The sequence below is a fragment of the Cavia porcellus genome, unplaced genomic scaffold (genome assembly GCF_034190915.1).
Source record: "Cavia porcellus strain 051 isolate PalLab524CR breed Dunkin Hartley unplaced genomic scaffold, mCavPor4.1 scaffold_1, whole genome shotgun sequence".
NCBI lineage: Eukaryota > Metazoa > Chordata > Mammalia > Rodentia > Caviidae > Cavia > Cavia porcellus.
Window position 1 is genome coordinate 34,283,907 of NW_026947484.1, and position 26,543 is coordinate 34,310,449.

Sequence of the window (26,543 nt, forward strand, 5' to 3'; positions counted from 1 at the left end):
TGTTGACTCAAGAGAAGCCCAAAATGACCAGGGTGAAGTCTAAGCTTTCCAGTTAAGAGGCATCATTGCCGTGCCTCCTGGTAAAAGTCTTCTGTCTTCCTGGAACAAAGTATTCTAAGCCACCAAAGCATAATGTCATAGAAACAAGAAGCAAAATTTTATTAGTGGGTCACAGGAGCAACGATGAGTGATACTATTCACATTTTCACCCTGTGACTTATGGGCCCATGAATTTTATATCTGAGACAAAGAGCACCACGTATTAGACACTCATTATAGTACACACAGTCTTGTGGAGAACCTTGCACCAGCCCTTTATTGACACCCACATGGTGCTATAACTTTGTCTTCAAAAGGCCATTCCAATGTTATATCAATCCAGCTACTTTTTGGAAAATAGGAGACATAGTAAGACCAATGAATTCTACAAGCATAAGCACCTTGCTACGCTTATTTGGCTATAAAGTGTGTTCCTTGGTTAGAAGCAATGATATGTAGAATACCATCATGGTAGATGAAGCATTCTTTAAGTCTGTGGATGGTAGTTTTGGCAGAATCATTACATGTAGGGAAGGCAAATTCATACCTGGTACAAGTGTCTATTCCAGTAAGGATGAAGTGCTGTCCTTTGTGTGATGGAAGTGGTCCAATATAGTCTGCTGGTCCCTAGAGTTCAGGCTGATTACCCCTGGGGAATGGTGTTGTGTTGAGGACTCAGTGTTTTTCGCTGCTACTAGCATGTTAGACACTCAGCAGTGACTGTAGACAGGTCAGTCATAGTGAGTGTAAGCCCATGCATAACCTCCATCCCTGCACCACAGCTGCTGTGTTAATGAGCCCAATGGCAATGTAAAGGGTGTCTGAGGGAGGAGGTTGACTGCTATTCATAGAATGAATCACCCTATCCACTTGATTATTAAAGTCCTCATCTTCTGAGGTTACCTTTTGGTGAACATTTATATGGAGCACAAACGTCTTCACATCCTTTACACATGTGGAGAGATCTATCTGTTCAAGCACCTCTTCTCCACATCTTCATCACCACTTTTTTAGTCACGTTCCTTCCAAGTTCTTGACCATCCAACCAGACCATTGGATATAGTCCATGAGTCAGTATATAGTAGGATGTCTGGCAATTATCTTCTTCCTAACTAAATGTACATGATCAATGTCACACGATCAAGTATTCAGTTTACAATAAGACCCACCAGAAGCCAGGAGCTGTTTCTCACAGAGAGGATGATTGTCAACAGATGATATTAGAGGCTGCTTCAAAATCCTAAGGATCTCTGCTGTGAATCACCCATGAGGGCCTTCCAGAGGCTCCCAAAAGCATCCACTGAGTGAGTAATGTGTTACCTCCAGAATCCAAGTAGTCTTTGTGCATTTTCCTTAGTTGTAGAAACTAGGTGCAGCAGTTTAGCCTTCACCTCAGAAAGGATAACTCTGTGTACCCCCACACCATTGGACTCCTAGAAATTTCACTGAGGTATGAAGTCTGAGTTTTATTTGCATTTATTTCCTATCTTCTGATATGAAAATGCTTTACTAACAAGATCAGAGTGGTTGCTATCTGCTTCTCACTTGGTACAGTGAGCATAATATCCCCCAATGTAATGGATCAGTGAAGAGAAAAGTGATCAAGATTGCTGTGAACTAAGCTGTGACAAAGGGTGGAAGAGTTAAGTAGGACTGTACAGGTGTACTGATGACTCTGCCAGGTGAAATCGAATTGCTTTGAGGGCTTTATAGGTATGTGTGGAGATAAAGATATTTGCCAAATCAGTAATTACACACCATGTATCAGAGGATGTGTTCATCTGTTCAAGGAAGGAAACCACATCTATTAAGTGGCTGCAGTGGGAGCCATCATGTGATTGAGCTGACAGCAATCCACCATTCTTCTGCAAGATGCATTTATATTCTGCACAGGCTAAATAGGAGAATTAAATGGAGATGGTGGCAGCAATCTCTTTGACCCCTCCAGGAACTAGATATTGTTTTTGATTTATTATTTTTCCAGGTGGAGGTAAATTTAATGGATTCCATTTGGCTTTTCCAACCATATTAGCTCTCACATCACAAGTTGAGGAAGACGACAAATATCTTCCAAAAACTAAGTGCATCTATCCAAATCAATCTTTCTGGAATTGGAGACATGACCATGGGATGAACTGAGGATTTTATGGATTCCACTGTGTGTTACATCTTGTCTAAAACTTAGTTGTTCCCTCACCTCAATAGGCCTTTACACTTACTGGAGAATGACAATGATGAATCTCTTGGAATCAGTGTTAGTTCAAAACCAGTGTCCAATTGCTTCCTTTTCCCCAATGTATAATTACCCTGGTAGTAGACTACAGGTCCCTTTGAGAAAGGATGGGAGAAAGACTGACTTTTTAGTGGGTCCAAAGGACAGTCAGCATTGCCTTGCTTAATAGCTGCATCAAGGTAGGTCATTATTATTTCTGCAGGCTATGCAGGATTAGTTTCCTCAGGCACAAATGGAAGCCAACACCACAGGGGTTAAGGATGGGATGTCTCTGCCACCTAGAGTGGTGAAATCTCTTCCTCTGACACAATAATCTCCTGGGAATTTAGGAGTTCAGTGTCTTCAACCTCACTGGGTTCCTCCCAGGCATCTCCATTCCAGTTCAGAGAACCCTACTGTTTTCTGACCAGTGCCCCCGTGTTAACTGCAGATGCACTTTCAGATGAAGCATTAAACCTGCACTGAATTCAGTTAATCACATTATGAGGTCTGTGATTGGTTCGTGTTTGGTTTGTGTATGGCTAAAGGATAAAGATTCAGTTGTCCTCTATGCATATCCAGAGCCAGGAATTTGAATCTTTGAGCTTATTATTTTCCTTTATTACTTTTGTCGACACACCTAAAAGATTTTAGATTTTTTTCCTGTATGAAGCTCATTATTCTCTTTTAGTACTTTGTCCAGAGATGTTAGCACCAGTATATCTTTTATTCAAAATATTATATATAGCAATTAAATTTATTACATTTCACAACTGTTAATTGGATAATCAAATGTATTCATGTTGGGTATTATTACTTTAAATAGTTCCCACAGCAAACTCTCAGGTACTCCCTACATTCAGGAGAGATCATGGCAACTTTAGAGAGTCAGCTCCAGAAACCAATTAGAGAGATTCGTTCTTATAATTCCATTTCTCTAGAACTGTTCCTGGTACTGAAATATGCATTAACTAGGGTTCTCTAGAGGAAAGGAGTTGATAGAGTTATGGTTATGCAGGGGAATTAATTAGATAGACCTATATGATCGGAGGGAGAAAGCTATCAAGAGCCTCAGAAGTGGGAGAGTCCATGGTAACCACCTCTGGGATCAGAGGCATCCATAGTGACTCTGTGAGCTGAGTAACCCAGTAGCTGCGTGGCTCACACAAATGAAAACCACAAAGCAAGAGAGATGAAGGCATCCCAGGTTGAAGGCCTGGAAGTTCACTGTAGGTTCACCAGCACGAGTCTGCATAGCAAGGCTGAAAAAACTAAAAATCAGTATCCAAGGTGACTGAAGAAGAGGAAATGGAAGAGGAAGAAGACTGACACTCTCCCAAAATGTAGATACTTCATTCTTGCACATTTTATCCTATCTAGGCAATAAACACACTGATTAGTGCCATACATACCTGGTCTATATATCAGTCACACACACACACACACACACACACACACACACACCTGTGTTCTATTAGTCTTCTTGGTGTTTCTTAATCCAAGTCAACACACTCCAACAAGTGTTAACACCCTGGATGACACCCTTGCCCTCTAGTTCATCTGCATGCGTATTTACTTCTTTTTGCATCCCAGACTCCTCCCTCAAGGCATCTGTTTTAGTACCTCTGTGGTTTGGTTCCCATCTTTAGTTCTCTATCAATGATTCCTCTCACTGCAGCACACCTTCTCCAGAGCCAAAGGATCAGGTATTCAGTGGTTGAAGTGACAAACTTGCTGTATGGTTATGAATATTATTTTGGAGCCTCAAGCTGCTTGCAGTGCCCTGCCTTCACCCTGCTGTCCCACAGGAGGTGAGAATAGCTAGAATCCACCTCCAGTACCAGTGCTGCCCCGGAAACATGGCTCTGAGCCTTTGGCCGTTTCTGCTGCTGCTGCTGTCCTGCACCGGTGAGAGGAACAGTGAGCAGGGCTGGGGTTGAGGGGGAGGATTGCTGGAAAAGAGAGGTAAGAATGTGTAGGTTAAACAGTTAGATAAAGGCTAAAGGGACAGGAAGAGGGGCAGAGACTGATGCTATGGGTGACAGTGCAGATTAAGAAAGCAGGCCATGACTTACTGCAGGCCAGAGAAAAGGGCTTGGCTCACCCTCCCTCCCCTTTAGATACAGGCAGGGAAGTGCGCTCAGGAGCAAGCCTGTCTCCTGGCTTAGGTTCTTCCCCTTCAGTGATCTCTGGGTTTCTCTTATTTTTTAAATTTTTTATTTTAAAGAGATTAAGACAAAAGAGGACATAACAAAGCAGATCAGAACAGAACAAGGTAAGCAACACAGTATTTCACTGCAAGACAGCCCGATCAACAGTAACTACCATAATGTCTCTTTCTTTGAAATAGTTGAGCACAATTTCATATATAATAGTATCAAATATAACAAAATAATATAAAACCATTCAAGAGAATGAATGTATTACAGGGCATTCAGAACCAAATAACAGAAAATGAACAATGGCTACTATATTATCTCATTTTCCATAGAAAATTTGTTTATACTATCACACATAATAAAGTCCAATAAGATACAACATGATAGAACCAATGGAAACAGAAGAACAAAAGCATGGTAGGACTTCAGAGTAAGATGACATCAAATCAGCACTAGCTATTATAATGTCTTGTTTTCTTCAAAATAGCTGTTCATACCATCACACATAATAAAATCAAACAAACCAGGATAAAACCATTCCAACTAATGAATGCAAACATTATAAGGCTTCAAAGCAGTGTAATGGGGAATCATGATTACCATAAACTGTTAATGTACTCTTATCATTTCTTACACTAGGGAGACTATACGGTACTTATACATATGAGTTTAATTTATTTCACTTAAGAGTATGGTCTCAAGTTGGGTCCATTTATTTATAAATATCTCAATGTGATCATTCTTTATAGATGAGTAGTACTCCATTGTATAAAAATACCACATCTTTTTTACGCATTCCTCAGTTGATGGACACTTAGGTTGTTTCCAAGATCTGGCTATTGCAAATTGTGCTGCTATAAACATGAGTGCACATATATCATTGTGGTATGATGTTTTCAGTTCTTCTGGGAATATGCCTAGAAGCAGTATAGCTGGGTGAATGGGACTTCCAATTCCAGATTTCTGAGGAATCTTCAGACTGACCTCCACAGTGGTTGTACCAGTCTACACTCCCACCAGCAGTGCAGGAGAGTTCCTTTTTCCCCACAGCCTCTCCAGCATTTGTTGTTGGTGGTTTTCTTGATCCTGGACATTCTTTCAGGAGTGAGATGGAATCTCAGTGTTGTTTTAATTTGCATTTATTTAATGAGTAATAATGATGAACATTTTTTCATGTATTTATTTGCCATTTGTATTTCTTCCTCTGAGAACTGTATATTCATCTAGGATGCCCATTTTTGGATTGGATCTTTGAATTTGATTTTTTAAAATTCTTTATATGTTTTAGACAGAAGTCCTTTGTCTGAGGGACAGTGCACTAAGATTTTTTCCCAGTTTGTGAGCTTTCTTTTCACTATGCTAGAGATTTCTTTTGACATGAAGAAACTTTTTAATAAGATGTGATCTCAGTTATTGATTCTGGGAAGTATTTCCCGTGCGGTTTGATTCCTGTTCATGAATTCTCTATCTACCCCTATGTCTTCAAGATTTATATCCAATATGTCTTCCAAAAGATTTAGTGTTTCTGTTTTAATATTCAGATCTTTGATCCATTTAGATTTTAGTTTAGTACATGGTGATAGGCACTGGTCCAGTTTTAGTTTTTGGTGTATGGAGAGACAGTTTTTCCAGCACCATTTATTAAAAAGACTGTCGTTCTTCCAGTGAATGTGTTTGGCCCCTTTATCAAAGATAAGGTGGTTGAATGTGTTTGTAGTTGTGGTTGTATCTTCTAATCTATTCCACTGATCTTCAGATCTGTTTTTATTCCAGTACCATGTTGACTTTATTACAGTAGCTTTGTAGCATAACTTCAAGTCAGGGATTGTGAGGCCTCTTGCCTTGCCTTTGCTGCTTAGAACTGTCTTTGTTATTCTAGGTCTCTGCTGGTTCCAGATGAATTTTAGGAGTGATTTCTCTAGATCTATGAGGTATGTTGATGGTATTTTTATTGGAATTGCACTGAATCTGTGTAACAGTTTTGGGAGAATGGCCATTTTCACAATATTTATTCTTCCAATTCATGGTCTTTTCATTTTCTGAGATCCTCTTCCGTTTCTTTTTTCAAGGTTGTGACTCTGGCCCCTACTGAGCCTCAGTCCCTGGACCCTGATCTTTCCCTCCTGAAGTCATTCCTCTCCCCTATGGACCAAGTTTCCCAGGGTTCTTTTAGCTGCTTACAGATCTCCTCATTTCTGGCCGACATTTCTTCTCCTTTTGAGCCTGGGAGGATGGGGGAGGGGCCAGTGGGAGAGCCCCCACCTCTCCAGCCCCCTGCCCTGCGTCTCCATGATTTCTTAGTGACACTAAGAGGTAGTCCGGACTGGGAGCCAATGCTAGGGTTACTGGGGGATGTGCTGGCACTGCTGGGACAGGAGCAGACTCCCCGGGACTTCCTGGTACACCAGGCAGGTGTTCTGGGAGGACTTGTGGAGGTGCTGCTGGGAGCCTTAGTTCCTGGGGGACCCCCCGCCCCTGCGAGGCCCCCATGCACCCGTGATGGGCCTTCTGACTGCGTGCTAGCTGCTGACTGGTTGCCTTCTGTGCTGCTGCTGTTAGAGGGCACCCGCTGGCAGGCCCTGGTGCAGGTGCAGCCCAGTATGGATCCCACCAATGCCACAGATTTCGAAGGGAGGGAGCCAGTTCCTCACCTTTTGCAGGGTCTGTTGGGCTTGCTTACCCCGCCTGGGGAGCTGGGCTCTGAGGATGCTCTTTGGGGGGGTCTGCTGCGCACAGTGGGGGCCCCCCTCTACACTGCCTTCCAGGAGGGGCTGCTCCGCGTCACACACTCCCTGCAAGATGAGGTCTTTTCCATCATGGGCCAGCCAGAGCCTGATGCCAATGGGCAGTGCCATGGAGGTGAATGACTTGGGCTGGGGCTGGGAGGTGGCAGGGCAAGAAGGGTGATAGCCTCTTCCTTGCCTTTTCCCTCCTAGGAAACCTGCAGCAGCTGCTCTTATGGTAAGCAGCCGAGAGCAGTTCTGAGAGAGTGGGCCTGGGAAGTCTGGAGCTGGGAGTGAAGGCTGAGGAGAGAACTGATGAGAGGAGCTTGGCTTGGGGGCTTTGGGTGTGACTCATGCCCTTAGACATGCTTCATATTCTGTGTCCCCCTTTCCTGTATGTGAAATAAGGACGGTAATAGTAACTACTGTAGAGTTGCAAGGGATTAAATGAGTTGTTGCTCTATGAGTAAACTCTTTAGAATGGTGCCTGCCACATAGTGCTTAATTAATGTTAGTCAATAAAAGATGGAGTGTGGGGAAAAAAAGACCCCAGCAAGACTGGGTTCCTCTACCCTCTCACTAACTCAGCACAACAGCGTCGGAGCACAGACATATACAATTGCCCGGCAGATTTCCTGATATGAGGCCAAACAAGGGTTGTGTTTAAATGATCTAAAACCAGCTAGGACAAAAGAGAGAGAAATGAGGAGGCCAGGAGGACAGACTGGGGCAGCCAGGACTCCAACTGGGGCTGCTCCTTGGCAGTGATTTTAAGGAGTCTTTTGATTTTTTAATTAATTGTTTATTGGTACATTTTAAATGTACATTGTATCATCACCTTCATCATAGGGGCTTTTTACACATACATGATGTATTGGAAATCCTCTTTTTTTCTACATATTCCCTTATCCTCTGTTTGATCTTCCTTCTCCTCCTTAGTTTTGAAAGTTTTCTTTCCATTTCCTTTTTTCTCATTTATTTTTCTTTCCCCTGCCTTTCTTTCCCTCTTTCTCTTCCCTAATTCTCCTTCCCAATTAAGTGGGGTTTTTTTTCCCTATTTCATAATCTTTAGTATACATTTTGGCCCTTACTTACACTTTTACTTTCTCACACCAGAGAAGCAATTGATACTTACATGTGTGTTTGATTTATATCACTTAAGAGTATGGTCTCAAGGTTCATCCATTTACCTAAAAATGTCTCAAGTTTATTCTTCTTTTACTGAGTAGTGCTCCATTGTATAAAAACACATCTTCTTTATCCATTCATTAGTTGATGGTCATTTAAGAAAAATATTACAAAGAATCAACAACTGGGATTTCTTCTTACTAGAAAGCTTTTGCACAGCAAATAAAATCATCAACAGAATGAAGAAACAATCTACTGATTGGGAAAAATGTTTTGCCAGCTGTTTCTCAGACAAAATGATATAGGAGAAAGAAAGTCCCACCCTACTAGATGTTCAGTATGAGTTTCTCATTGAAGAATGAATTTTAGGAACAACAGAGGTTAAGAGCAGAATATATTTATTGAGAGAAATAAAGATGCTCTCTAAGAGAGAGACAGAAGGTGTCCCAAGTGGGTTGTCAAAGACTGTCTTTTATAGGGACTTTAATAGAGCAAAATCATAAGATGAGGTGGGTCTAAGGTAGAGAAAAATGAGAACTCACAAGGTGGGCAAACAGCTGGTCTCTCTCTCTTAAATTAAAAAGTAAAATTAATGAGACAGGCTCTCGCCCAAAATAGGATGGCATTAGATATTCTAACAGCAACACATCAGAGTACTTGTACAACTTTAAAAACTGCGTGTCATGTTTTTAAACGTGGTACTTCTGCTAATATCTCAATAGCTGTTTGAGACATTAGATGACAAATCAGTGACATGTCAGACTCTAAAATTCCCTGAACCTTATTCTTATCCTCATTATGAGAATCTATTACTAGCTCCTTGTGGCAAAAATTTTTGTTAACTGTATTCATAATTAGCTGCTGATCTTATTATTTGGCCCATGCATACTTAATTGTTTCTTTGCTTTTGTCTCCTCCAGACCTAAAGCTGCATGCCTACCCAAGATAAAAATGACCAGTGCCTATCAAGGGCTTTTAAAGGCTATCAAGGGCTCTGTAGAGTATCCCTGACTGCTAATCAACTATTATTATTTCCTTCAGCAGCCAGATCAGTCATCATCTATTACTCCCTCATGGCAGTTTGGATTAGTTCTTCAGTGTGGGGATTGTTGCAGGCGACTGAGTTAGATAGAGATATTATAGGCAGTCAGACAGGGCTAGGTCCTCTCAGGAACCACGGCAGCAGACCAGATACCTTATAACTGTGGGGGAGACAGACATCTCCTGCTGTAGGCCAGGCCTCAAGACAAAAGATCAGAACCAGCTCAGGTCCAGGAAGTAATGGCCATCTCTATCCCTGTGCACATTCCAGCCACCTCAGGGATGCTTCCTGTCAGTAACCACCAGGTCCAGGAGGTGGACCATCATTGGGGATGCTTCCCCTTACTAGTATCCAGTGTGGACTGGGAGAAGCAGCAGCCAGCCCCACACCAGCACACATACCCAATGGCCGCCATCAGATACCCATAGCCATCGCTGGCCAGGAGAATCAGTCATGCTTCAGAGAAATTGCAGCCAATGTGAGAATTTTCTGGGATCCCACTACCCACTTGCCTGGAAAAACCCAAGAAAATATCAAGATGAAAAAGCAAAAGGTGATCTCTTGCCTCCAACCCATGCAGAGCAAGTCCAGGAGATATAAATGCAGAAGAGATTGGGAGCCGACCTGAAGTTTTTGAAGTGGTGGCAAATGAAGTAAAGAAACAATTTCATGAGGCTATAAAAGAAATGCTATCTCAGGTAAAAGAAGAAATGAAAAACAAAAGAATTTCTAAGTGTTTCTTAAAAAGACGTAGATAAAAATATAGATGAGCATGGGAAAATGAGGGACACCTCGAATGAACAATATAAAAAAGATTTAGAATGCATGAAACAGATTCAACGAGATATCCAGGAAATTAAAAACTCCATCAAAAGCTGGCAAAACTGCTTGACCTTGAAGACAGATGTGCAATTAACTATTGTGAAAGGAAAGATCTATTAAAAATAACAAGGAACTAGGAAATAACAATTCAATGGCTGCAAGATGATGCAAAGAAAAATAATTTAAGAATAACAAGTGTCAGTGAAAAAGCAGGGGTCCACACAAATGACAAAAAGTCTATTTACAGATGTAATAGCATAAAACTACCCAAGCATGGGAAAAGAATGTGACATTCAGATAAGTGAGGCATATAGGACTCCAGATAGCTATAACCAAAATAAATCTATACCCAGACATATAATAATCAAGATCTCAGAAATTCAGCACAAGCACAGAATACTAAAAGCTGTTAGAGAAAAGAAAAAGATCACCTATAAAGGAAAACCCATCAGAATCATGACAGGCTTCTCATGACAAGCCATCAAGTCAAGAAGAGCTTAGAGTAAAGCATTTCAAGTCCTGAAAGAAAACGACTTCTAACCCAGATTGATGTACCCTGAAAACTATCTTTCAAAATTAATAGAGAAACAAGATACTTTCACGACAAAGAACAACTGAACGAATCATGATCACAAAACCAACCCTAGAAAGAGTTCTGAAGGACTTTTTAGAGAGAGATAAAAATTAGCATGGTTCCAGGAACAGCAATAGAGGAAGATCACCGAGTGGGGCAGAAAATTGAATGGAGGGGAAAAGTAGATAGCTGAAGACAGGAAAATAGCATGACAGACACAAGCCGGTATATGTTGGCCATAACCATTAATGTAGATGGCCTCAATTCACCAGTAAAGAGAAACACAAGCAAACTGGATCAAGAGACAGGATTTATCCATATGCTTTGTACAAGAAACACATCTAACACAAAAGAAAATTCATAAATGGAAACTCAACGGAGAGAAAACAATGTGACAGGAACCATAAAAAGGGAGGGATACCTTGCCCATCAGCTGCAGAATGGATAAGAAAGATAAGACATTTTTATATAATGGAAAGCTACTTAGCTATGAAGAAAAATAACCTCAAGGCTCTTGTAGGTAAATGGATACAACTCGAGATAGTGCTCATGGGTGAAATGGTTCAGGGTCACATGGGTAAACATGGTGTTGTCTCCCTATTATTAAAAACTAAAGGAGTTAGTGGTATCCAAAGTGCACAACAGATAATGTGAAAGTGAAAGGGGAGGAAATTCTAAAAAGGGAAGGTAGTGGTCATTGTTAATCTATTATTATGTTTTGAAACCCTGTATTGTTTTCATTGTTCTGTTTAGTTTTGTTTTATTCTGCTTTGTTTTGTTTAATATTTTTTACATTTGATGACATGGGCAGCTATTTCAAAGATAACAAAATACATTATGGTAGCTGTTGTTGATTTCCTGTTATCTTGTTTTGAAGTCCTGTATTGCTTTCATTGTTTTGTTGTGTTTTGATTGGTTTTATTCTGTTCTGCTTTGTTTGATTTTGTTATGTTTGATGGTATGAGCAGTTATTTTGAAGATAACAAGAGGTAGTCTTTATTTATTTCCTTTTATCTTGTTTTGAAGTCCTATATCATGTTTATTGTTTCATTTTGACTTGCTTTATTCAGTTTTATTTTGCTTGATTTTATTCTCCTCAAAATAAAAGTGAAAAATTAAAAAAGACAAAAGATCAAACAAATGCACCCACATCCTAAGGGTTGTTGAACAGTGAGGTCTCATTAATTGGCCCAGGCTAGGCTGCAGTATGTGATCCTCCTATCTCAAACCCCAAAGTATCTGGGACTAAAGGCCCTGAAACAATTCTTTTAAGTGTAGGAACCTCATAGGAGCCCATAAATTTGCTATAGATACATGTAGAATGAGAGATATGGGACTTGAAGTTTTCTTTTCATATGTGGGCAAGTACAGTTGTACCTCAGTTCACGAACTTAATTTGTTTCTGGTCTGGGGAAGGTGGCGGCATTTTTTTGTGTGCAAAGAAGGTGACTGAGGTCGTGTTCATCACCCTATCAGGAATTTGTGAACAGAAGCAAAACTTTGCCAAGCACTTCTTTTCGTGAATCAAATTGTTTTCTTTTTTTAAAATAATCCTTCATGAGCTGTGATATTTGTGTTTCTTTTCAGTCTCAGGTGTCAAAATATTTCATGAATATGTATGTTCATGAAGATGTTGATATCAAATATGCACTCTATTTTAGGAAGAAAAGTATCACAAAGATGCCAACAAGGTTTTACCTGAAACTTAATCATGCAAAGAAAGTGGTTCTTCTGATGCCCAAGGGCTGAGACACAGTATTTTTTAAAAATCTATTTATTTTAAAAATCAGCCAAAAATAGAATGCTGAAGATTGTTCCCATGCTCTCTGGATGATGGCTTTTTGAACACGTGTACAGAAAGAATCACATCTGAAACATATTTTGAAAATGTTCACATGTAAGAACTATCAAGTGGCATCTGTGCTGAAAGATGCAGTAGACACAAACCTGACAGAAGCTGACATTTCTGATAAGGCGCTTTCTCCAAGGGAAATCCCGTGCTGGCCTTAGTTTCCTCCTTACACCTTTAGAAGAAACATTTGCCAAGCCAGCCTCATTTTGCCCTTGTCTGAGCAGACAGCACTTTCAGAGGTCATGTGGACCCTTCAGTGATCTTCAAGATTCCATCCCAAAATATCACTGTCCTTTCTAGAAAACAGTGTGTGCTCCCATCTCTCTCCTTTCTGATATTTTTTCTCCTCCCTACTTTTTCATATTTTTCTCCTCCTTCCCCCCAACCTAAGCAGCTCCTGTTGACCTCTGCTTCATGGGTGTCCTCCCAAATGTCCTCCTCCTCTAGTATCTGCCTGGCTGTTCCATCCGCCTCTTTTTGCCTCTGACCTCAGACAGAAATTTCCATAACGTGTGAAGAGTCCATTTTGAACAACACCACAATGGAATGAAAATAAGGGTGGGGGGAAACTGTTAGCAATGAACTAGGTATCTTGGAATAGAAGTGCAGTTTTCTACCCCACCTGGTGCTTTACTCATTCTCTCTTGAAATAAACACACCCAATGCATCCCTGATTTCATTCTCTCTTTGCAAGGGCCTTAAGACTCATTCACATAAAATAGAGAGAACAGAGCACAGGCAGTTGGTCAACCTCAGGGAACAGATGAAGAGACACTTTTGTGTCAGTCATCTATCAATGTCACATTCCTACTAAAATTCAAGCCACAAGTAAACACAGGTCTTTGGATTTCTAGTTCAAGACCTTCCTGTAGTGTCCCTGGGTGTGTGGTCTGCACTTGGAAATTTCTTTGGGAGGGGAGCAAACACATACTGCCAAAGACTTTTGCAATTACCTTTTCTTATTCGAATAGTCAGCAAAGGGGCCACAGTGGTTGCAGACTCACGAAATATGAGGAGAGGGTATTGGAGAATGTTTGGGTGGCTGAAGCCACAGAGAAAAAGTGTCTAGTGTGAAGTGCACTGGTGACAGACCAACTGCCTTGCAGACAACTTGACAGAAACCCAATGTGCTACCAGGTAGTAACATGTGTTGAGTTGGATGACATCATAAATCAGGCAAATAAAAGGTTCAAGGGCACTCTGAGGGCCATGAGATCCCCAACTGCAGGGTGGAGCTGGGTGGAGAAGCTGCAAGAGACTTAAGACAGTACCTAAAAGGCTACGTGAGCTATGGGTAACCACATCCTATGAGCCAGATATGAATTCCTCATTTAATCCCAGGCTTGCATTGAAAGAATCTCAGGATGTCTTTTAAATTAACTATAAAATAAATTCATTCAAATTACATACTTTATATTTCACACAATAAAGGCTAATATTCTACCTACAACTAAGTATCATAGAAAGAGTCTATATCCTTGTGGAGAATGGAAGTAGACTTCTAGGAACGGCAATGACAATTTTTCTGAAACCATCATGTCCATGGGATTAGTGAACTCACTGTGGCTTTCAAAGGCCAAAGGGAGGGACCTGAGAGCTCTTTGAGTAACTTGAAGAAGAGGCTGAAGTCTCTTGGGTATTATTTGTAGAGAAGGATTTTTCCAGTTCCTTATCTTTTGATTGGATGGGCAGGTGGATTTGCATCTCTGTTTTATTCTCCTTCCAGCACCTTCACTGCAGAACATTGGACAAGGCTTGGACAAGGCTTGACCTTGCATTTGCATATGTAGAGGTGTTACTGCCTTTCAGCTGTCCAAAACTGGAGTCTCCATTCATTCATTCATTCATTCATTCACATCTATCTAATATGCATCTTCCTATCTACCTAACATTTATTACTACATTTGAGATATATAATATTTACATTCTTGTGTAGATTTGGTACATGTATATAACATGTCTAAATTTCTCTTATCCTCTTTTTTCCCTTCCCTTCCTTGCCCATCCCTTTATTTCTTGATACCCTTTTCAATAGAGTATTGATGTTCTCACAACCAGTTCCTTTTCGATGGGCAAAAATCACTAGAAAAGTGGAAAGGAGAACTGACAGCAGTTGTCCCCTCCTGTGCATCTTAGTTACAATTCTTAGGCCCCTGATTGGCTGCCTCTGTGTGCTTTTTCAACACAGATGACCTGCCATGCTCTTTCACACAGGATAAGCATTGAGAACACTTTGTGCCTGCTTCAGTGAGTGAATCCACAGTGACAGTTATTCTAGACTCCTCCCCAGGACATAGTCAACTAGCACAGAAACTGTGGCCTCTCACATTCTTAGTTGGCCAGGTGTAGTCCATGGCCAGGCTAAATGGAGAGGAGTATGTTTAGAAAAGGAAGATCAGGGTGTAGGGGAATGGATGTCTGAGTTCTCCTGCACCTGATTCACCTTGATGACTTTAGTGTCTTAGGTTTCAATGGCTGTAGAATGGTTGAACTGCTCCTAATTGTTGGAGGAATGGAATACATGGGGAATGTGAATATTCTCTATCAGTATAGAAACATCTGCCTGCCCCAGGCTGGACTCTATTCCCTTGTCAACAGTTCCTTGGTCCTGCAGGCTCCAGTGGCACTTTCCTGACAGGACATCTTCAGAATCAGTCTTCTCTGGACTCAGAGATTCAATGGAGGCCATCAGCTTGAGAGGGTCAGGGACTGCTAAGGGTATTAGAGGCAGATCTAGGCTGGTTGTGAAGATTTAGTGTACATCCAGGAGTTTGAAACCTTGCTTCTGATCTCACCCCAGTTCTTATTCTCTGGTTGTTCCCCAGTGGGGGTCAGTGCCAAGGGCTGAGTGGAATTCTGAACTGGAGCTCTCCTGGACATGTCCTTAAGCTCAGCTAGTATGATCTTCACTAGCAAGCGCATACTTCTGCTACTACAGGATTTGGGGAATTCTGGAGGTTGAGGCACATATTGATGGTGCCTGATTCAAGACTTACCATCCCAGGGATGTCTCCACCTGTAGAAAAGTTTCCTTTACGGCAAAGGAATCATGGAAAAAGTCAGTCTCTGCTAAGTGTGAGTTTCTCCCCTTCATATTACCATATGCCTCATCAGTCTGCCAACAGTCAGCAAGGCCTTTCTATCAACTTTTCTTAAGGACGTGGACAGAACCATGGTTAATGGGCTAAGAAATAATTGTTATTCCTACTTGCCATCCGATGTCTTTGTTTTATGACTTTCCTTTTACATCATAGGATTTTTGTAAGTCAAAAGAAAAGTGAAAGTGTTTTTTTTTTTTTTTTGACAAGACATGTTTTGGGTACAGTGATAAACATTACCTACCATGAAAAGAAAAAGTTTTAGTCTCCATCCCAATGACAGCACATCCTCTATCCTACACACACACACACACACACACACACACACACACACACACACACAGAGGCGTGCAACCACCTAGGCATGCACACCCTCAAGGAGCATTTCTAAATTGTAGCTTCCTGCCATGAGGTTAATCCAGTGATCCTCTCCTTGCTGGTATAAGATGGCTTCTCAATATGGACTATGAGAAACAGGAATCTTCCTTCTAACATATGAACAAGACAGATATCAAGGCACATGATTTGGACATGATCTAAGACACAAGATCATGAGTCTCGGTGAAAACAAAGTAACGAAACTGTCCTTACCACCAAAAGTTTGATGTATCTTTCAACTGAACCACAGAAATGGATGAGGGAAGAGAATTCTGTAGGAGTTGATAGTAGAGACTGATCTACAAGGGCTCTAAAAGTGTGAAATGCCCCAGGGGTCACTTATAACCCAAGGCAACTGGTAAATTTGAAAGATCATTTTTCCTCTTCTTCAAACTTAGCTTTTGATCAAAAGTCAACTTGACTACCTAAATGTTAGTTTCTCAAGAAGTGTCTTTGAAAAGAAAAATATTCTCTAAATTTCCTGACCTGAAAGTTACGCATTGAATAAAGTGATCATCAAAATAAGCACAGTGACAGTTCACTCATGATGAAAAGGACACGTTACATATGATCTGTGTAGATGGACATAGAAGTGGTGCTGGAAATGTGCAGAGTACAGTGAAGGATCCTTGCTCACCATAGAAATGAGGACTGGAAGTTCCAAGGCATGATTGGATTTGGACATTTTTTGCAAGGAGAAGAAGGTGAAAACAGGGTGAGACTGACAAATTCTCACTATAGTTGAGCAACAGTGTTATCTAACCTAAGATCCTTACAATCAGGAAGTCTGATACTAATATACAGGGAAATTCCAGCAATCTGACATTTTTTAGGTGGCCTTTAAGAGCTGAAAACATTTGAAACTCATTTTATGAGCTACTGATCTCTATCTGTGTCACCAAAAACCTAAGAGGTCCATTCATAGGTGCTTGCTGCACCTGAAGCAGATTGCTCCCAACTCTGTGGTTCCCTTGAGCCTCCATTGTACCAATCCATGACATGAGTCATTTATTTGAAGCTTTTAAGACTTTGGAAGTCCTTAGAGAATTTATTACCTCACCAGTATGTGAGTGAGGAAACTGAGATCAGTGAGGTCTCAGTGACTATTTAAATTCTCCTGTGGTTGGGGCTGGAGGTTTAGCTCAGCGGCATAAGTGCCTGCCTTGCAAGCAGGCAGTCATGAGTTTGATCCCCGGTACCGATAAAAAGGAAAAAGACAAAAAAAAAAAAAAAATTCTCCTGTGGTTTAGGATCAGTACTGAGTAACATAACCTGACTCCCTTTTCAGGATTTTGTTGAGCACAAACCAGAAACCAGTAAGAAAGGAACTTTTCCTTTAGGCATTTTTGTTGCACACTTGCTGGAGGAGAGTGTCATTCATTGTCATCTTCTGTGACTCATTTTGCTTGTGCACAACCCTTGCTTTCTGCAAGGCATCACTTGCAAGTGTCATTCTCTCCCTTCTTCTAGCCTGTTTTCTCATTTTAAGTCACCATGACAACCTGAGGATAAATTTTACAAGAGGTGCTTTTAGGTAGCAAAACACTGTCTACATTTTCTGACTGATCTGTAAAGTGGTCATCAAAATATGCACAATGACAGTTCACCCATAAGTGAAAGGAGTATATTATATATGATTTGCATAGATGGAGACAGAAGAGGTGCTAGAAATGTAGGAAGGGTAAAGTAACGTGTAGCATTCACTGAATAAAAAAAGTATGAACATTAACAAAAATTGAGATAAAGTATTAAAACAGCTCATTTACATAGTTCATAGTGTCTTTAGCAAGCATAAAAGTAATAAATTTATGAAAACGGTGCTGTTATATGGGTAACACAAAGAAAGTGAACATGATTTACTCACACAGTGAATACAGGCCATACTGAACAGTGATTCTGAATCTGGTATGTAGTGCATGTAGGAAAAGAAACAATTTCAGTGAAAAGTACACACAGTACAAGCCTGAAACAGCAACGAATGTGAATACGTTTGTAGCCTTAATTTATGTTTTGCAATAAGACCTATTATTGAAAGTGGGAATGTTAGTATATGTCTGTATTTCTAACACTTAGCAGACTGAGGCAGGAGGATCGCTTCCAATCAGAATTAAGAAGTCAGATTGGGCAATTTTGAGACCCTCTCTCCAAGAGAAATAAAGAAGCAAACCTAAAAGAAAGAAGGAAAAACCAACCTGCGAAGCAAGAAGTGCAGAACAACCATAAAGGAATTCCATTGTTGTATTCATTCACTTTCATCTTGAATTCACCCACCAAGGAATAGATTTTCATCCATTAAAACTGATATTGCACTTGGTATTGCCACATAATAAGCAGAGGAAAAAACACTGAACAGGATCGTGAAAGTTTTCATTTTGCTCACAACCTAAAATAATCATCTTCAGCAATCAAGAATATATGTCACTCCTAATCTTAGTCCATCGCTGCTAGAATACAATGAAAATAATATTGTGGATTTGTTGTTGCTGTTATTGGTGGTTGGTTGGTTTGGGGTTAATGTTCATATATGTTACTTTTTTGCTGCTACATGTAGTATTTTGTTTTTCTTTTTGATTTTGTATTTGTTTATTTTTGCTGTATTGGTTATTAGAGCCACTAGTATTGTATCACTAATCTACATACCCAGTTCTTTTATTTTCTTTTCTTTTCTTCTTTTTTCTAATGTTTAGGTAGGGTCTCAGTAATTTTATAGGCTAGTCTTCCACTTGCGGTTATCCTGTCTCCTATGTAACTACAGGTGCTCAAATTCTTTAAAATGTAGGAAACTTCATGGCAATTTACAGATCGTTTTAGGTACACATAGATTGAGAGATGTGGAGCTGGGTGTTTTCTTTTTGTATGTGGGCAGGTATGACTCTCAGGTGTCAAAACTGTTTATGAATGTATATGTGAATAAAGATGCTGCTATCAAATATGCACTGGAAGAAAAGTGTCATGAAGGTGACAAACAGTTTTCACTTGAAACTTGCTGAGCTCTCATAGGCAGTGGTTCCGATGCACGAGAGGTGAGACACACCGTTCTAAACATTTTATTTAGTTTTAAAAGCAGTCTGAAAGAGAAAGTTGAAAATTGTTTCCCAGGCCCTTTGGTTGTCAACTTTGTAGTGAATCATGTGGAAAGCATTCTGTACTTCTAAGATGTTCATATTCATAAACTATCAAGTGGCATCTGTGTTAAGGGAGAAGTAAAAACCAACCACCCACCACAGTGTGACACTTCTGATAAGGTGCTTTCTCTAAGGGAAACCCCTGCAAGCCTTAGCCTCCTTCTTAACATTTAAAAGCAGCATTTATGCCTTCATCTGAGACTTCACGATGGGTTCTTTCTCTGATTATTTTAAATGTTTCAAGATACCATCTCAGACCATGGCTTTCTTTACTGCAAAATGACTCTGTGTTCTGCATCTCTTTTGATTTATTGTCTTCTCTCCTCATTTTGTATATTGTCTTCTCCTCCATCTCTCACTGCTCCAAGCAGTCTCTTTTGGTCTGGGCTTCATAGAAACCCTCCTAACTGTCCTCCTCAAGTATCTGCCTGGGTACAGCTCAGAAACTGGCCTTATTGTTCCCTTGTTTGTATTTTCACCCAGTTCAGACAGAAATCTCTGTACCATGTGAATAGTTCACTTTGAAGGGCACCACAGTAGAAGTGGATGTACTAACACAGGGAGGCTGTCAGTGATGAAGCATATTGACAGAGTTACCGTTTTCTACCTCCACCTAGGTTTTATTTTTCTCGTGAAAAGACACACACGTAACATGTCTCCAATTAGATTCTCTGTTCTCGTGGCCCCTTAACAGTTGGAGTTAGAAGAGAAAGGAAACAGAGCACGGGCAATCGGTCAACCTCAGGGAGCAGATAGGGAAATGTTTCATGGAGAGTAAACCATCTATCCAAGGTCATATCTCTACTAAAGATTCAAGCTATGAGTGAAAGTAGGTATTCAGATTTCCATCCAGTTCAAGATCTTCCTCTAGTCTTCCAAAGTATTCCAAAGTCCACTAGGAAATTGCTTTGGGAGGGAAAAGAGTGTGCGATGCCAAAAATGTTTGAATTTATCTTTCCATTAGTTGACATGATCAGAGAAAGAGTAACAGTGATTTCAGACTCAAAGAATGAACATGGGATCTTGGAGGATATCTGGATAGCTAAATCTAAAGTGAGTATGTGTCTGTTAGGTAAAGCACTGATCGCTATTCACAGGTGACAAGCGAGGCTTCCCTTCAGATCCTCTGAGATTCTTCCAGGTGGTGCTAAGTTTGATAGTTGGATGATGTCACAAAACAGGCAGTTGAAAGATCCAAAGCAGCCAATAGAGAGCTCATATTTTCAACCAGAAGATGGGATGAGGTGGAGAGACTGAAGGAGCCTCAAAAACAGTACCAAAAATGTTTAGATCTAGGGTGGTGATGCCCCCTGAAACAGATACTGCTTCTGCATGTTCTTATTGTGGAAAATGCTTCAGAATGTCTTTCAATTGCCTGTAGTAAACTTTTTATGTTGCATATATGATATTTCACAAGATAACTGCCAATATTCTGCCTATCACCATGTACTTACATGTGTTATGCATTCAAATCCTTATGGAAGAGAAAAAGGCCTCTCTCTAGAGCAATAACAGATTTTCTCAAGTCACTATGCTTCATGTGGTTAAAATGTGAACTTACTGCAGCTCTCAAGGACCAAAGAAAAGGACTTCTTGGTGTAACCTGGTTGGAGAAGAGGATGGAGTCCACTGAGCACAGCTTACGGGGAATGATGCTCTCTAGGGTCTGCTTTCTTAGTTCCTGTTCCTTGAACTGACCTGGGCCACACCAGGTAGACGTGTGTCTCCTTCTGTTTTCTTCCTCCCACACCTTACTGTGGGGCTTCTTTCTTGGGCAAGCCTTGATTTTTAAATTTGCATATTCATAGATTATTTTCCTGTCAGTTGTCCAAGCCACCCCCTCTTTCATTCATTCATTATTCACTTATTAAGACAAGCTTACAATATATGATGTATTCTAATGTGGACTTGACAAATGTATAGAACACGTTGCTTTCTTTTTTCATCCTCTTTCCATTGTCTCCCTTTCCCTTCCCATGAGTGCATTGCTCCCCTCACAACTATCCTGCCCTTGAGCACAATCACCACAGAGGTAGATTAGAGAGTAGACTACAAATACTCCCTCTTGTGCACCTTCAAGGCATTTCTGATGCCTATAATTTGCTGCCTGTGGCTGCTTGGTCAAAATGGATATGAGGTCACCTGGCTCTTCCACACACGATAAGCAATAAGGATACTTGTGTCTTCTTAGGTTAATTAACCCAGTGTGACAGTTACTGTGGCCTCCACCCCAGCAAGAAAACAGCTGGCAGAGTCTAGGCTGAACAAAACGGAGAGAAGTACATTTCTAAAGGAAGAAAACCACTGCTGGTCAATGATAGGAGAGGTGAGAATGCAGGACAAAAGATACTCATGAAGTTTTCTGATTTTCTGTGGAGATTCTTCTGACCTCACTGAGTGTTCACCCAAAAGATAATTCAGTATTTTTCAGGTAACAACATAGTCCGAAAACACAGTTAATTTTCTACCCTGGAGAAGAAAATCTAAATGTATTTTTCTCCACCAGTACCCCCTCATATTTTCAAGAACGTAAACCTTGGAAGACAGATTAGATATTTTCCTGTTGATGGTCATTCTTTTTGAAGCATCACAAACTAACCTTGCCTAAAAGATTTCTGCAGGAAATTCAAGAAGAACGTATTAAAAAGTCCTTAAGATGAGTGATTCTGTGTGCCCCATCGTAAGGAAGGGGCATCTGCAACCAGCCAAAGTTGATGTGCACTGCCTTTGCTTTTGACCTTCTGGTCATTCAGTGCTCTTCTCACTAACTTCTGTTGTGACTGTGATAAACAGAATCACAATATGGTTCGTAATAAGTGGAAAGTGTGTGGGGTTGGCTTTGGGTGAGAAAATCTACAGGTTGAATCTTTTTTTCTGGGTGATCAATTTTCAGTGATACCTACATGTATCTGGACAGCTTTAGAAATTGATGAAAATGATTCCACAGAAGGGTCAATTATGAAAGCTTCAAAGGCCTGGAGAATTCTGAAAAACTACTTCAAATACATGTAGGTATTTAACATACCCACAAGGGAAATGACATTCCAAATGAGTGGGACAGAGTATTCAGCAAATTGTGAAGGTACATGTTGGGGTATAAGTTCGTAATTTCTATGGAAGAATGGGCCAAGTAGCCAATGGAGATGAATCCAGAAGAGCAGGAAGGAAAGTTGGGGAGTGTGAAGCATACAGTACCACTGAGTACCATTTAGTGTCTTAGTGATTTTTCTGTCACATGAATCTATGACTTTGGAAGTCTGAAAATTAAAGCACAAGGCCCAGCTCTTAAATTGTTAGCTCTTAACCTGGGCAAGTTCTTGACATCCTCTATCTCCTTATCTGTCAGTGGGGTGAATAACCCAGTGTGCTGCTGCATGACAAAGATGAGCTACCAGGAAATGTCACTTAGTATAGGAAATCAGCCCAAAGTCTACCACTTACTGGATGGGTAGATAAAGAAATGTGACCTATCCCATAGGACTTGATATAACGCAGTCATGAGAAGCTGTGGAGGACTCTCACACTCCTCTCCATGCTTGAAGCTTGAAAACAGTCTGCTGAGCAAAAGAAGCCACATGTAAAATATCATGTGTTGTATGAGTCCATAGGTGTGCAAGGTGCAGATACATAAATACAGAGAGGTTGGTGGTGTGAATGGATTGCAAAGGTTTCCTTGTGGGGTGATGAAAATACTGCAGATTCCACAATGGTCTAACTGGCACTGGATTGTCCTTTGAAGTGGTGGGTTTTATAAGGAGGAAAGAGGCTTATTTTTAAAATGTAATTTTTTTTTTTGTACCAGGAGTTGAACTCATGAACTCACCTTGCAATAGATACAATAAAAAGAAAAAACTGCTGAAAGGTAAATTTTATTGTTTGATCAATCTTGCATGCTTATATCTGGTAGCCTGAGCAATTACTTTGAGGATAACAATATGCAATATGACAACCATTGTTAAATTCCTATCATCTTGGTTTGAAATCCTATGTTGCGATCGGGAGAACATGGCGGACAGACAACAGCAACTTCTGAACGCTCTCTAAAGGCTCGGCTCAGAGGCCAGGAATGATGCGGACTAAGGAGATACGAACCAGTAGAGATATGCTCTGCTGACTCAGGAACGAACTGGGCTGAGAGAATCCAACTTGGAATACAGTCCTGGCGCTAAAATAGGAACAGAAAAATCTCGGTGTGGAGGCTCGACTCCGCGCCATTAGAAACCGCGGTTTGGATTTCCCGCCGCCGCCCGGCGGCCGGCTACCTCCACAGCGGCTCAGCAAGGAGAGACGCGACCACTGAGCTCTGGGAACGGGAGTCCCCGAACGGAGTCCCCACGCCATCGGAAACCGCAGTTTAGATTTCCCGCCGCCAGGCGCCCGGCTACCTCCATAGGGGCTCGGCAAGGAGAGACACGCAGAGGCTTGGGAACGTGAATCTGCGAACGGAGTCCGAAACGCGACGGCCAGGGAGGAAGGCTGACTGGTGGCGAGGTGAGCGAGGAACTGACTCCCTACCGCAGTTTGACTCCAGCGGAGGTTTTTCTGGGCGCAGGCAGTCCTGTAAGAGCAGGGCGCGGTGGCAACTGCAGCCGCACGTTTCCCTCTCGGACGGGATTGGTGAAAGGTGCCTGGCCGGAGGGACGCTGCTCGCGGACCCCCTAGGCTGGCCTAACCCAGATCCCAGAGCCTGACGGTGGCCCGGAGGAGCGACCGACTCCCGCATAGGCTGCCTCCTCCGCAACTCCCTGGGGCGCAGCGGTGAGCGGGAACAACTATCCACCGCAATTTGATCAAGCTGTGGCTGGCAGGCAGGGAAGCCGGGCCTCCTGTGTAAGATTACATTTTATAAGGAACAGAAAATATGGGGAAGGGAAGCAACAAAAAAGGCTCCTCGACCCCCAATCCTGAGAATCAGGCAATTGTGGACACTGCACCATTATACATTAAGCGCCATTTAGAGAGCCTCATAGACCAATTCAGGAATGAAGTTATCAATGACCTGAAGCTAGAAGTATGCAGAATAGTTAGAGAAATGCTAAGCACCACCCAGGAAAAAGCGGATGGTGGAATGGAAGAACAGAAAAAGAGGGGAGAATTGCTTGATGGAGAAAACAGAGAAAGCATTGAGTATGTGAAGCAGGTGCAAAGGGACTATCAAGAAATTAAGAAGTCTACCCAAGACTGGCATAACAGCTTGAAAGAAACTAAGGACAGACTATCTGAATTGGAGGGCAGACTTGAAACATGGGAGAATGAAATGAAAAACTTCTTAAAAATAACAAAGAAACACACAGCAATAATACAAAGACAAGAAGATGATAAGAGGAGCCATAACTTAAGGATTAAGAACATAAAAGAAGAAGTAGGGACACAAACAAGTGAACTACAAAAGCTACTCCCAGAAATAATCCAGGAGAATTTTCCTAATTTAGCAAAAGGTAAAGATACTCAAATGTATGAGGTATACAGGACCCCAGCTACCTACAACCCTAACAGAGAAACACCCAGGCATATAATAATAAAAATTCCAGAAATTCAATACAAGAACAGAATATTAAAAGCTGTAAGAGACAAGAAACAGATCACTTACAAGGGAAGACCCATCAGAATTACAGCAGATTTCTCTTCACAAACCATCAAATCACGAAGAGCATGGGGAGAAATAATTCAAGCTTTGAAAGATAATAATCTACAGCCAAGATTGAGATATCCTGCACAACTGTCCCTGGAAATTGATGGAAACACGAGGTGCTTCCAGGATAAAGAGGAACTGGGGGAATTTGCAACCACCAATTCAACCCTACAGAAAGTATTGCAGGATATTCTAAAAAAAGAAAAATACAAAGAACCCAGAAATAGGGGCGGGGAGGCCACAACGAATGGAGCAGAGAACAAAATGAAGAAGACAAACTGACAGCTACTGACAGAAAAAGAGCTCAACAGAAATGAGACAGAAGATTGGATGATAGGAACAGCTTTTTTTTGGAGAAAATGACATCTTAATAGGTAATACTGATTTAGTACCATCTTGTTTTGAAGTCTCATCTAGCTTTTGTTCTTCTGTCTCCAATGGTCTAAACAGGTTGTATCTTATTGGATTTTGTTATGTACGATAGTATAAGAAAAAACCTTTTAAAGACAAGGATTATACAGAGACCATTGTTCATTTTCTGTTAGTCGATTCTAAATACTCTATAATGCTGTCATTCTCTTAAATGGATTTACATTGTTTTGATATACTTAATGCTACAGTATATGAAGTTGTACTCAAGGACTTCAGGGAGGGAGTCAATATGGTAACTATTTTTGGGTCAGGATTAGCTGGTGGTGAAACACTATTCTGCTTAAATGGTTATGTTTTGATCTGCCCTGTTTCGCTGTTATGCCCTCCTTTTTCTCAATCTCCACTCCATTATTTACTTTTTTATTTTTATCCATTTAATTAAAGGGAAAAATATAGCAGGATATAATATAATAACCCACTTTGACTTTCTATTATCTCGATTTGAAGCCCTGTATTACTCTCACCATCTTGTTTTTGACTGAGGTTCCTATATTCTGTTTTGCTGGATAGTATCAGGTTCGAAAGTTTAGGCATCAGCTGAGAAGATAATGAGATTCATTATAACGCCCATTCTCGTTGACTTTTATCTACTTTTGAAGACCTACAATATCTCCAATGTTTTGGTTTTGTCGGTTTTATTCTTTACGGTTTTGTTCAATTGTATTACAACTAATGATATAGGCAATTCTATTAGAAATAGCGGGAGGCATTATGGTAACCATTGTTGATCACCTTGTATTATGTTCTTATATTATCTATTATGTCCACCCTTTTGACTTGACCGATTCTGTTCTGTTATGTCACATTTGGTTTTACTCTCTTCCAAAAAAGCAACAAGAACCGTGGGAGCAATGAAACCCAAAATGTGTAATAGTCACTGTACAAAAGAGAGGAAAAGAAAGTGCTCTAAACTATATAACTGCATGTATATTTAAATGTATAAGATAGAAAATGATATCACAGAGTTTTATTGGATCATTGAACAGAACTGTTTGCAGTATCATTGTTGGAATGTCCACTCTACAAGCTTTAATTTTGTGACTTAAACAATTATTTCTAAGATGGCAATATGTAATCCATTAACTAGTGATTTCCTACTGCGCATTTTTTTCTTCTGTAAATCTGTATAACTTGTACCCCTTCACTGTTTTTTTTCCTTTCTTTTCTTTTCTCCTTAAATAAAAATTTAAAAAAAAAATCCTATGTTGCCACTGTTTTTGTTGTTATTGTTGTTATCATTTTGCTTTTGTTGTCTTTTGTTTGCTTCTTGATTTTTTCTGTTTTCTATTTAAAATAAACAACTGTAAATTGCTAATGTTCCCCTGTT

General features: G+C 40.6%; 1 protein-coding gene across 1 annotated transcript in view; it reads left to right on the forward strand.

The window, feature by feature from the left end:
* Positions 1-4,110: 4,110 nt before the first annotated feature.
* The window catches only part of LOC100731299 (stereocilin), a 49,813-nt gene continuing 27,380 nt past the window's right edge, over positions 4,111-26,543 (forward strand). Inside the window, exons 1-4 of the mRNA XM_023565888.2 lie at positions 4,111-4,148; positions 6,455-7,269; positions 7,347-7,371; positions 9,652-9,781. Coding sequence (XP_023421656.1) covers positions 4,111-4,148; positions 6,455-7,269; positions 7,347-7,371; positions 9,652-9,781 — 1,008 coding nt within the window. The remainder of the gene's footprint in view (positions 4,149-6,454; positions 7,270-7,346; positions 7,372-9,651; positions 9,782-26,543) is intronic.